Source organism: Dendrobates tinctorius, unplaced genomic scaffold (assembly GCF_039654945.1).
Source record: "Dendrobates tinctorius isolate UK_male_01 unplaced genomic scaffold, ASM3965494v1 ptg000107l, whole genome shotgun sequence".
NCBI lineage: Eukaryota > Metazoa > Chordata > Amphibia > Anura > Dendrobatidae > Dendrobates > Dendrobates tinctorius.
In genome coordinates, this window is record NW_027361775.1 from 12,190,053 (window position 1) to 12,203,806 (window position 13,754).

Genomic DNA, 13,754 nt, shown 5'->3' on the forward strand with positions numbered 1-13,754 from the left:
CCAAAGTATTCAGCAGAAATATTATAAGAATAGAACATGCCATGTCTTACAGTTATTAGGTTCTTCTTACAGTTATTAGGTTCTTTAGAAGGACGTAGATCTGGGGATTTAGTCTGACGGAATATAGGCTGAACTAGATGGACAAATGTCTTTTTCGGCCTTGCTAACTATGTTACTATGGATTAAGAAGCTATTGTAGTTGTTTAAACACTTTCATTTTCTGTAGAAGTTGCAGAAGATGAGTGTGCAAATTAAAACATTGGACAGATTTTCAAACACTGCTTTGCAAAGAGTAAACACTTCCACTGCATTTACACTGAAAGATAATCTTGAACTAGCTTTCTTAAAAATGGTCATTTTATAATAAATTTTCAATGTAAATAGGCTACTGATAACCTGATGAACAAGCAAAGTGCTCATTCAACATATAAAATAATCTACTGTACAGTGCTATAAATCATCACTTTCGACGGTGCATCGTCCTGTGTGAGTCGGGCTTGGACTGCCAAGAACAATAGCAGCTTCTTTGCCTTGAGCGATCTAATACAAATTACTCAGTACACATCATTAACTTTGGTGTGCTTGTATAAGGCTAGTTTCACACTAGAGTTTGGCAGAGCTGTAGAGGGATGCGGACTTCCTCCATGAAGGTCCACCCACTACTGCACCTCCTCCTCTCAGCTCCGCCTACGTGAGCATGCGGCCTGCGTACCCTATCTTTAGCATTGGTACACAGGCCATGCCGATGCATGCAACCTGCGCCAAATGCATTTTGTTGCGGTCGATGCACCATCAAAACAATGCATGCAGAGGCATCCGCATACATCGGCATGGCCTGCGTACCCAATGCTAAATATAGGATACGAAGGTCACATGCTGACGTTTAGGTTTGGAGACATGTTTGGCCAGTCAAGCACCTTTACCCTCAGTTTGTTTAGCAAGGCAGTGGTCATCCTAGAGGTGTGTTTGGTGTTTGGGTTCATTGTCATGTTGTACTATTGTCCTGCGGCCCAGTTTCCAAAGGGAAACATCTTGGCATTCATGGTTCCTTCAATGAACTGTAGCTCCCCACAGCTGGCAGCACTCATGTAGCCAGAAGCCATGACACTCCCACTAGCATGCTTGACTATAGGCAAGACACATTTTTTTGTACTCCTCACCTGGTGGCCACCACATACTCTTGCCACCATCTGAACCAAATACATTCTTCTTGGTCTCATCAGACCACAGGACATAGTTCAGTAATCCATGTCCCTAGTATTCTTCTCTTCAGCCACTGTTTTCAGGCTTTCTTGTGCATCGCCTTTAAAAGAGTCTTCCTTCTGGGCTGTCAGCCATGCAGATCAATTTGATGCAGTGAGTGGCTTATGGTCTGAACACTAAAAGGGAGACCCAAACCGCTTTATCCTCTGCAGCATTGCTGGCTGCACTCATATGTCGGTTTTGAAAAGACAACCTCTTGAAGTGACACTGAGGACTCCTCTGGTTGACCATGGCAAGGCCTATTCTGAGTGCAAACTGTCTTGTTAAACTGCTATTTGGTCTTGGCCACCATGCTGTATCTCATGTCAGAGAGTTCTTTGCCGTGAGGTGCCACGTTGAACTTCCAGTGACCATTTATTCATTTTTGCTTAGGGATGTATTCACTTTTGTTGCCAGCAGTTTAGACATTAATGGCTTTGTGCTTAGTTATTTAGAAGGAACACCAAATTTATTGGGTTATACAAACTGTACACTGACTACTTTATATTGTATCAAAATCTCATATCTTCAGTTTTGTTCCATGAAAAAATATAATAAAATATTTACAAAAATATGAGGAGTGTACTCAGTTTTGTGGTATAGAGTATTTATCTATATATCTATCTGTATGTATCTATCTAACTTTCTAACAAACTGTAATCATTTTGAGGCGGAAAATAACAATAATAAAATTAAATAATTTGATTGCATAAATGTAAACACCCACTTATTATTGGGGGTGTGGTTGTGTTCAGAATATCCCAATCACATTTAAATTCATATAATATTTGTCATATGCATAGTAATCAGGACACAGCTGCAATAATTTCAAGTGATTCTTTTAAAGGCATTAATTTAAAGATTAACTATTTTAGTGGGATATCTGTGACATTGTTAGTTGCATTTTACAGAAATAGCTATGGTCTGTAAGTTGCTTACAACAAAACATTATTGAAAGTTATATGTCAAGAGAAAGGTACAAAAATATTGAGTTTGGCAGAAGTGTGACAAAGAGACATTACCCATAACTGGAGCTGTCTCAAAAATTGACTCTTGGCCATAATTCCAAAAGGCATAACTGGTGCTAATCCAACACTGTGCACAAAGAAAATAACAGCATGCCCTCAGAGAAGCATGATGGAGGAAACATTGTGTATTAGTGTTGATTTATGGCAGCTGAAGCTGCAGCTTTAGTCAAGATTGAGGTACTTATGAACAATTCCAAATACAAGTCAGTTTTGCATTAAAAATTTTCAGGCTACTGCTAAAAAGCTGAAGACTGAATTCACTCTTCAGGACAATAACCATAAGCATACTTCCAAATCAACAAAAGAATGGTTTCATCAAAAATATCAAAGTTTTAAAATGATTCAGCCAGAGCCCAGATCCGAATACAATTGAAAATCTCTGGGTTGACCTGAAGACAGCTGTACACAAGAGATGCCTTCATAATCTGGCAAGTTTGGAGCTCTAATGCAAGGAAGAGTGGGTAAAGATTGCCATACTGAGAGATTCCCAGCCAATCAGGGTACTTCAATAAATTATTATTTGAAGTTTGTACATATTTATACAATCACATTGTTTTATTTTTTTCTTTCCAAAAAGATTTTAGTTTTTTTATTTCAATTAAATTGTGCAGATTATAAGTATCATTAAGGGTAGAAAATATCTGAGCTGATTCTTGTTGATATGATTTTTTACATGAGAAATATAACATGCTGCTGCAGTGCTGTACAGCACAACCTCCACCAGGGGGTGCTGATGAGGGAAGAGAGGTTGCACACTCAGAGTAGTAACACAGAGCAGCAGCACAGGTTTCACAGGTAATGAAAGAGTGGTCAAAGTCAGCAACTGTAAGGAGCAGAAGCACCAAGGGAGACAGGAAGTGTGTAGTCCAGGATGAGCAAGAAGTCATGACCTACCAGGAACGTGGTATCAGAAACGTAAGATGTGAGTTGGAGTCATGGTAAAATCCAGAGGGTCAAAAAGACAGTTGGGAAGCGTGGTATAAGAAATGGAAAAACCAGAAGCAGAGTCCAGAGATCAAGCTGAGTCATACATAATTCCAGATAATCAGGGACAGAAGGAATACTAAAGGAATACAGGTCAGAGGCACTAGCTTGGAAGCTTGTAATATAGCTGACACTGGCTTGCAGGCTGCAGAGGACTGAAATAGCCCAGCCAGCTCCAAAATGAGGCAGAGGGGATTAACCCCCACATGACCAGTTCGAAGAGAAGAGAGCAGAAAACAAACTCTTGACTGGATCATGAAAATAAAATGGGCATTTTAACATGGGTATGCAGACATTTTATAGACACCATAATTATCTATCTGACTGCTTTTTTTCTTATGCTATTTATCCTTATATTTCTTTTCACTTTTCATATAGTTATGTAAGTATGGAAAACAAAAAAATAGGAAAGCACATAATCTGTTATTTACAATCAGTTTGGGTTTTTTTACCATACAGTAATACAAAGTCAATATTAAGCAACAGGGTAATTCACGCCTCTTTTTATAGTTACAGATAAATTATCATATGAATTTTTCATAACTCAGTAGGCAGCATACATCAGATGATATGTAATGATTTTAATTTCTTTACTCAAGTCAATGGTATTTAGAAAAGGAATTTGTAGTATGAATACATATTCTACATTTATATTACATCCATATTGTGGAATAATTATTTATATTTATATTATAGGTAATGAAAATATATTTGAAAACACAAAAAAATAGTGAACAAAAAGTTTGAGCATTAAAAAAACCTCACAATTCTGCCAAATTATGACCCTACTTTAAGTATTGTTCATTCATTCATCCCATAAAGTAAATATTAACTTTCTTCTATTGATCTTAATTATTTTGCATCATTTTGAGACCTCGCGCATACGTTCAGTATTGGGTCAGTATTTTACCTCAGTATTTATAAGGGAAAACTAGGAGTGGAACAATCAGAGAAAAAGGATAATAGAAACAAGTTGCCACTTCTGTATTTTTCACCAATTCCAGGTTTTGGCTTACAAATACTGATGTAAAAAACTGACCGAATTTTCAGCGTCTGGGCGAAACCTAGTACAAATAAAAAAAAAGTTTATTTTGTAAAGTAATAGCTTTTGTAACACAGCATTTCAAGATTATAATTGTTTTAAGTTTCCAAAATTAAATCTGTAGAAGCAATTATTTTGAGTTAGCATTTAAAAAAATAATATTCATTTTGTTCGTAATACCAGTTGCACCTAGCTATTTAGTTCTGTTTTATTTAGATTTTTTGTCTTTTTTATTTAGATTTTTTATATTTATTAAATAATTTTAACTTTTTAATTTCTGCAAGTGACTTGAACATAAGATCCTTTAATTGATTCTCTAATATGTTGCAGTGTGTTAAACTGACAAGCAGTTTATGAGCAAGGTCTTATTTTAAAAAATAAAGTACTATAAATAGCTGTCCTTTAATGAGGACCTATATCCATATTTTAGATGTTGAACTTCACATAGGATGCAATAGTGGTTTCAGAGTGGAATAATTTATATATTTTTCATTTCACCTCTCCGTTGTTGAGATATTGGCAATCAAAGTAATTGGCACTTAGTGAGTTTACTTTTTTCAGTCCAAGTGGGTGTTTGACAGTTTTCAGTGGGGGCATGTACTTCTTCTACCTGTATGGTGCTGAACAATCCTATGCAGGCAGAAACAAAAGATAAAAGAACACGCCACCTTTATGACTTACAGTAGATTTCTGTGTTTGAGGTATAATGACAGACAGCCCTGTGATCCTAGTGTAACCTCTGCATCAGTCAGTGTGGGATGAGAGACTGTGCAGCTACATTTACCTGCGCTACATTACAAATCCTTCCATCAGCCAAATGTCTGTGTCTCTAATTAGAAATGAATGAAACTGAACTGTAATGATTGGGATTCATTCCAGACACCTAATGTTTGGTGCTAAACTCTGAATGCGGACTTCTCCTGGGGAGGAGAGAGAGAGAAAGACTTCAATGAGGTTCAGGTTCAAGTTAGGGCACAGTTATGGTAGCCAAAACTAACTTTGGACTAAAGTTGGGTCTGGTACCAGAAACCAGACTTCCATGGGTCCACTGATCACTATCAATAATCACATTTATGGCCACTGTGCTTATTGCCATTTGTAATCGTTCTGCAGTAATTTACATCTCACACAGGAGTAACCTGTCTATGTTTAACTACTCCTATGTGATATGTAATTAAACCATGCTGTGATTTCATTGCAGGGTGATTACAATTTGAGCACAACAGATATAAGTGTGATAATGATGCTTTGAGCTATAACCTGTGGACAGACAGTGTGAGGGAGGCTCAGTACAGCAGAGCTAACAGTGCTGTGAGAGGAGGGAAGCTGCTAGAAAGGTTTCCAATTTGACATGGCTACATTCAGCTGTTTTGCCCCTCTCCCCACTCTGACTTATGCATTAGGTTAGAAAGGGAGATTTGGGCTGTCAACCATACATCATACATCTCACACACTGAGAAATCTGCTTAATCTGCAGTGGAGGCATTTTTTTTCTTCCTTTGAGTGTTGATGCCTGCTTATGATTTATAAGCATTATGCATTGATAAGTAGTACATGTCTCCAATAAAAAATTGACTGATGACACCCATTTGGACTTAAAAAACTTATTAGGTGCCAAATGCATTGATTGCTGATATCTCCACAATGGAGAGGTGAAATTAAAAAGAAATCAAAATGTTTTGCTCTGCTCTCCAGCCACGAATACGTCCTGTGTCCAGTTTATCATGAAAATATATGGGAAAGGTTTATTAATGTGTTATCAAACAGAGACTTCTAATTTTTGTGCTATGCTTTTGTTGTTTTATCTTTGCTTTTTTCCAATACAAACACAGCTGTCAAAAATCGACATCGGAATTTAATAATTAAACAATAGTGATTGGCGCATGATCTGGTTGCTGTACTTATAGGAGGATTTCAGTTATGCACATCAGTTGGCATCTGCTTGGTAAGGAGCAGGCTCAGCTCCTGAGATCTCCTAAGGAATTCCTCTATGATGAAAATGTATATCATAGTTGATTATTAGGTTAGGTAACTCAAATTGTTGATACAGCCAATAAATACATTAACAAAAAATTTAAATTGTTCAAATCTACTGTCAATTTAGAGTACAAAAAACAACTTCATGCCAGTGCAAACAATTCAGTATAGTCAGTGATCATACACAGCATGTATTACCTACTGGGAAAAAGCCTGTTAGGTAGTGATTACCATTAGACACACAATTATAGAATATTCAGTATTAGTCACTGTGACTCAAAAGCTGCTACATTGGAGAGTGCTATGGTAAGAACTTAATCACTTGGGACACATGCTAAGCAAATAATATGTAATGGATATCCACAAACCTGTCACTTACCGGAGATTAGCTTTTAATGTACTTTCTTGGTAAGTCTCATTTTTTAAAACTGTGTGTGTGGCTGAGAACAGATTCAAAATGTACGAAGGTATCATTGAGCAGAAATAACAGCCATACATGCACATGACTAAAAATGTGGTCACTATTACAGTCCACTACCAGCCCCTGTAGCAGCATTATTTTGGAACCGTCTTCAGTATAAAAGGACTGTCAGCCATAAATGTGCTCCCTAATTCCATATTGCTATGAAGATTTTTATATACTTAACAGTATTTTATTTTGCAGCTTAAAACAATAAACCTTCATGCTATGAATATTTACAAACTTGCTTTATAAATGGCACAATTTGTAATTCCTGGCACTTTAAGCATTATAAAACGTTATCAATGTGAAACCCATCTTACTTGGTTTCACAACAAAGAATTTATTCTTTCTTATCTGTGTCCAACCGAGTGTTATGCTCTACAGAGCTTATTAAATCAACTATTTAGCTTCAATTCCCCAAATAACCTTTTACTGATTGTGAACCACAGTAAAGTATTCTGGTGGTATTTATATAAACCATAATTCACTATGTATTCAATGCAATTTTACAAAATGTTTACTAAGGAACTATGATGTCTTGGTTTTGGGCATAAATGAAAATATGTTCCTTATTCCCAATGTGTGATACTCATTAAAATAACAATATTAAAATTGTATATTTGTATAAACAAGTTTTTAACTTTGACTTAAATTAATTACGATATTTATGGTCAAATACTTTATTCTAATCAGGAGAAAATTTGAAGTGAGGTTCACTTTGAGTTAAGATTTCAGTGAACAATCATATGACCGTTATCTTACCAAGATTTCACCTTTATTTATTACTCTAATGACACCAGTGCTACAGTATATTGTTACAAAATAAGGCAATAAAGGATGCATTAAAAAAGCAGTAAGTGAGACAATAATGAAAAATAATACTTTGTCCATCATTTTGTGGTTTATGGGTTAATCCGTCCTACTGTTATGAGTTAATCAATTCTACTGAAGAAAATGGCCTACTGTACCAGAAAGTCTAATGGTCTCCCTTTATTCATAAATAGTTGCAATCAAAAGGTGGTTTGTATGTTCTTGACATACACACTAAAACACTGTTTTTTCCCATCCAACAGGTGACATATATGTATATCACCTAACGACTGCAGGTATATATACTGGGCTCAGGAATTTAGCTGGCTCCAAACACAGACGGTGCTAGCATCTCCCTCTAACAGCAGCAAGTGCAGCTAGCTCTGATTACTGCTATTTAACCATTTAGATGCTGCTGTCAATCACTGAAAATGACACAGTTCTTCAAAACAGTCCCAACTGGTTGAACAGGGAGACCTGCAAAAGTCTCCATTTAACCCCTTACTTATGTAGGATTTTTAGTGTGTCTTTGGAGCCCACAAATAGGGCTTACATTCCTCTAGCTTTTGTTTAATCACAAACTTAAGAGGAGTTAAGGGCCTGTCACACTAAGCAATATTGCTAGCAATATCGCTATAACGTCACTGATTTTGTGACGTTATAGCGGTATTGCTAGCGATATCGCTATGTCTGATACTTACCTCCGACCGGCTCCCCCACTGATTATCGCTGATCGCGCGAGAACGTCCTGAGCCGTTTCTCGTCATCAGCTTCCTGCTGGGCTTCCTGTGGCACCAATGACTGATGCGTGGATGCGGGCGGGAGGATGTCAGGATCGCCTCATCTGACAATACCTTTACACTTGTTTGTTCAGCAGCATATCCTTTTTGTCCTAGTATGTTCTTCATTGCTTGATAGAAAAAATTGCCGTTTTCCTAAAGGGTAACCATAATTTCAAAATATACTATCCTTTATACAGTATATATGAGTAATAAAACTATTTCTGGTCAATTTATGACTTCTATCATGCATATGTACAAGTCCCCTCCTGTATTTTCAATCTCTCAATTTACAATGCACTCTGAAATGGTAGCTTTGATCTTTCCCCTAAGCATCACATAATTCAGAGTATTATTTCTGGTGCTCAATTAGTTTTTAACACATGCAGGCAAGCAGTAATAGCATGGAGGAAAATATACACCAGTAGAGACCGGTATAGATATGAATTTAGCATTGTTGTAAAAAAAAATACTTGTTAGAAAGTCCTGCACTAGCTTTCTTTCTCTCCCTCTGTCTGTTTTCTCACTTTTGCTCTCCCTCCCATCTTCATTGAGTAAAATGGGCTGTCTCACATGACAACACAGAGAACTGACATTTTATCTTGATCTACAACATAGAATTTAGCTTTATTTTTCAGGGTGGATGGATAAAGCAGGAGGCAGGGGTGAAGAACAGTATGAAGTGTCTTAGAAGTGGAGAATCAAGGAAATCTCTCTAATGAGATACATTACAAAGTTTCTTATACTCATTTGTACTATTGATTTATGCAAAGTTTGCTTAAAGTACAATTCCCATTACAGTTATACAAGTTACTGTTCTTTGTTTTTGTTAAATTTATACCAATTTAATCCATGACAAAATGTTTCTCTGGAAACTTGTCTATTTGGACATCTGTAATTGGTCATCTTTGGTGATGTTTCTGTATCCCAATCTATGTGTTTTTCTCTAAATATTTTAGATTGATTAAAATGTTTTATGTATTAATAAAGTGTTGCATTACAACTCACCATTCGATGGTTCATGAATTTGTGTGTAACATTAAGCTGAAAAATAAGCAAATCTTTGGTTATCGTACAAATAAACTAAAGTTAATAATGGTTTTTCCCAATCAAAATACATATTTTTTGTCATTCTGGTTAAAGTAGTGGAAAAGATTATGAGGCACTCAACATTTTATTAATGGAAAAAAAACTACTTCTTTATTCAGGTAGCTTAAGCCTCACGCTTGACACTTAGATAGGCAACAGCCATTTCACGCTATGCATGCTTCATTGTGTTTCCAGAATAACCGTTCTGGTTATTATTTTGTGAATTTTCAAGCATTATTTCTTTTAGCTTTGGCTATACAGCCAGGCATAACTCCAACAATAGAAGTTAAAGCAATTGCTGCAAATCCTAGGGGCTAATCTTAATCAGAAATGTTCACTTTGTGAGTGGAAAACGTCGTGGTGACCATTGGCTGTCAAACTGTAAAATTTCAATTGTTCTTAAATTTGGTGCTGAAACTACCAGGTCTTCATGCAATCATGGTACTTGATTACATACAAAAAGTTCATTTAGCAGATTATATCATTTATATAAAAAAAGTAAAGAATAGATAATCCATGATCCATATATTAAATACTGATTTTAGGGTTGGCAGAATGCACCAAATACAAAAGATGATAATAGGGTGCGTTCGCAGCCCAGGGTCCACCGTGCAGAGGTGACAAACTGCTGCTTGGTAATGGCAGATGCTATATGGGGGTATGGAAGACCACACACAGGTTAATCATCACCCGGTGTGTACAGGAGCGGCTGTTACATCACAGAGCCACACTACCATGGAACATAAATGCCAGAGTCTGTTTAAACTCACAGAGCTTGGCAAGGGAGCGCACAGAATGCAGTCACAGAACTCTGCCCCAAGGACACAGGGTCAGAAGCTCTCTAGACCTTCTGAGTGCATGGCATCGCACCTGTGGACGCCACTATAAATGCTGACTATGGTGGAGTGTCGAGCAAGTGCACCGTGGCGTGTAGAGCCACTGGTGGATACTGATGCCAGTCTCTGACTCTGCCTCTACCTACACCTAAGCCTGGGTGCTTAACAGGCTAGGTTGCACAACACATGCGTACCAAGGGTAGGGGTTTCATAATGAGTCATTCACCAGAGACATTCATACATGCATACAATACTCACTCCACATGGTCTAATCTTTTTCTATATTAGCACATGGTGGTCCAATCGGAGCAGCAATAGGACCTGAGCATGTAATCTCCGACTTCCAATGAGAGGTCGCCCCACGGGCATACTCAGTAGGAGAAAATCAGGACTTAGTCCCAGGAGCGTCTGCTCAAAGCTGACTCATGCATGGTACAATAGTTGAGTCTGGAAGAGCAACCAGATACCTAGCATTAGCCTGGGCAAGACACTGGGACCGACGTCTCTGCTGCGCAGGAACCTCTGCGGCTGCAGAAGAATGGGAGACCGCAGAGGACATGGCTTGAGATTCCTCCTGTACGGTGGTGGGAACTCAACGCCTAACAACTGATCCAACAGATAACAAGTATGAAGTAGTGGAATAACGTTCAACTTCAATGGCCGACATTTCGGTCCAGCCTATACCTTGGTCACAGTGAAATTCTGGATAAAGAATCTAGTTTTCATTTTGGCATGTGCAAGAGAATCCTGAAAATCACTAATATTTTGGTTGCCTCTAGAGTAAAAGCAGTTATGCTTCTGATTGCAATATCGTAGTTCAGTTTTAAGTGGTTCACCTAGTTATGTATCATACAAACCTAGGTATTCAAGTTACACTATGCATACATAATTGAGCTGCTATTAAATTATGTGATGTCACCTTCAACAAACTGATAAATTAAAATATGTTACATGCATCTCCCCACAATCATAAGTTTTTGCATCCAAGAAAGGTGCCAACAGAACCTTTGGAGACAATCTTAAACCACCACTGACCCATGTCATAAATGCTAGGACATTCAAATGTATTGTCATTTTACTTGGATTTCATAACTGATTAAATAATAAGTTCAATATTCAGAGTAAAGCAGCTAAATAAAGGATAGGTGCGGTATATAATGAATGTCATATGATCCATGTGCATAGCCTTACTAATGGCTAATACATAAGTTTCCTTTCATGATGTTATGATTTAATATTGTTTCTATTGCTGTTATTTTTGTGTCATATTCATTTTTTCATGTTTTTTTCACAGGGCAAAATTGTGGAGGAGTAGTACAAGGTCCTAATGGTACAATAGAAAGTCCTGGGTTTCCACATGGATATCCAAACTATGCGAACTGTACATGGATAATTATCACTGGGGAAAGAAACAGAATACAATTATCATTTCAAATATTTGCACTGGAGGAAGATTTTGATATTTTATCAGTTTTTGATGGACAGCCTCAACAAGGGAATTTGAAAGTCAGGTAGGACTTCAGTTTCAATAAAAATCTTCAATGGTCTTCTCTGTGTAATATTTTCTACTTATGGAGTGGAAACAATTGGATAGCGGTGACAAATTTAGTAACATTTGGAAACAAATAGTTTATTCCAAAAAAAAAAAGTTATTCTTTATCTGAGGGATAGGGCATACATTATTTATCATTGGGACCCCCAATAACCCTAGGAATGGAGCACTGTATCTGGGAAAATAGGTCTCTAGAGCACTCTCCTGAATGGAATAGAGGCTGCCATAATCTGATCGGGCCTGCTACATGCAGTTGATGATCAAATCGCCTGGATGTAGCAGAATTGCTCACAGCAATCTGGCTATGACAACCATAGAGGGCTACATGAGACCTCAAGTTGTCATGCCAACCCATTGGTGATACGCAATCACGTGACAGGGTCACAGATGGGCAGGATTTCCAGTGTGCTTGCCAAAAGCACAAGTTAAATGCCGCTGTCAGAGTTTGGCAGTGTCATTTAATGGTTTAACAGCCGTGGGTGAATCGCAAATCCACTCGCGGCTGTTAGAGGCATATGTGAGCTGCTTAAATGAGCTGACATTTGCCAGGAAAGAGGTGGGCTAAACGCCGGAGCCCACCTCAAAGTGAGGGATTCTGAGCGTACTATTACGCTCGATGTCAGAAAATGGTTAAAGGAGTTTTTAGAGAATAGAAAAAGCTAAATAACCAAATGGAAAGTAAGTATAAATAAATTCCTAAATACACCTAAATTAGAAAATCCTAATCATTTTGTTTAGGGAGGTAATCACTATGGAATTAAAATGTTCACCACATTGTTTCACTGAGAGAAACCTGTCCTAAAATGTTAGAGCAAGTGAGTGACTGTGCGCATGTGCAGTAGGATGATCCACTCTCCTTCCTTCATATGTAGGATGATGTACTTTACTAATACTAGAGGCGCTACGCAGGTGCTGAGGTAAGACAACTTCTGTGTACCCTGTCCTTCTGAATAGTAACATAAGTATCTGCATGTTACAGAAAAGGAGCATCCTACTGCAAATGCTCACAAGCATCTGTCCTAATATTATAGGACAGGCTTCTGGCAAAATAACAAGGTAGCGGCCATAATAATTCTATAGTGGTTACCTCTCTAGACAAAATGATTGCAATTTGCTAATTAAATGTATTTAGTAATCTTTGTATACTTACATTTCCTACATCTATTTATTTATTTTTTTATTTCTGGAGAACCCCATTAATGTATAACACCCTGTGGAAAAAAAATCAGGACAGAATCCATCAATACCTTTTGCTTGGTGAAGCGCTAGTGTATGAATGATCCATATCCCACGGATAATGTTTTGTTCCATGTGAGTGCCACCACCACTCATACAGCAAATACATGTCATATGTCAAGATGTCATTACAGGAGATACAGTGGGACACCAAGTGCAATAGGGTCTTATCTGCTAAACAAATTTGATTAGGTGAGGGATATTAGAACTGCTCACCCTTTGGAGTTGTTAAACCCACAACTGAAGATTCAAGATTTAACAGCTGCTACAGTACCTTCAAGTTGGGAGATCCCATTATCTAAAACAAATGTTAAGAGGATAAAAGTAGCAGTCTGCACTGTTGATGTTAAAATCAAGAAATCCAGAAGATGTTGTACAGAATTGACCATGCGGCTTATTCTCAACACATTTTAAAGTTGGATCAACTTCTTCATCAGGAGAAACTCAGTATTAAATAAAAAATAAAGTAGATAGACTTAAATAGTTTACAGTTAAAAAAGGCACAAATTAGAAGAACATTTCTCCAACTTTATTGACATCAAGCAAGCATTTATTCAAATGTACTTTTTTAAATTGTACACTATTTAAGTCTGTCAATGTTATTTTTTATCCAAAAAAACACATCATTTGTAAGGTAACTCACCAAACCCTGACTGATGCACTGGCAGGATGCATTCCACTGATGAAGACAGCCAGTAACCCATCAAGGTCTGGCT

At 37.4% G+C, this 13,754-nt stretch overlaps 1 protein-coding gene across 3 annotated transcripts in view; it reads left to right on the forward strand.

Annotated features, from left to right (window-relative positions):
• Positions 1 to 13,754, forward strand: part of CSMD1 (CUB and Sushi multiple domains 1) — a 2,734,739-nt gene that overhangs the window by 534,491 nt on the left and 2,186,494 nt on the right. For all 3 annotated transcript variants that reach the window (XM_073589180.1, XM_073589181.1, XM_073589182.1), the window contains exon 2: positions 11,545 to 11,761. In XM_073589180.1, coding sequence (XP_073445281.1) covers positions 11,545 to 11,761 — 217 coding nt within the window. The remainder of the gene's footprint in view (positions 1 to 11,544; positions 11,762 to 13,754) is intronic.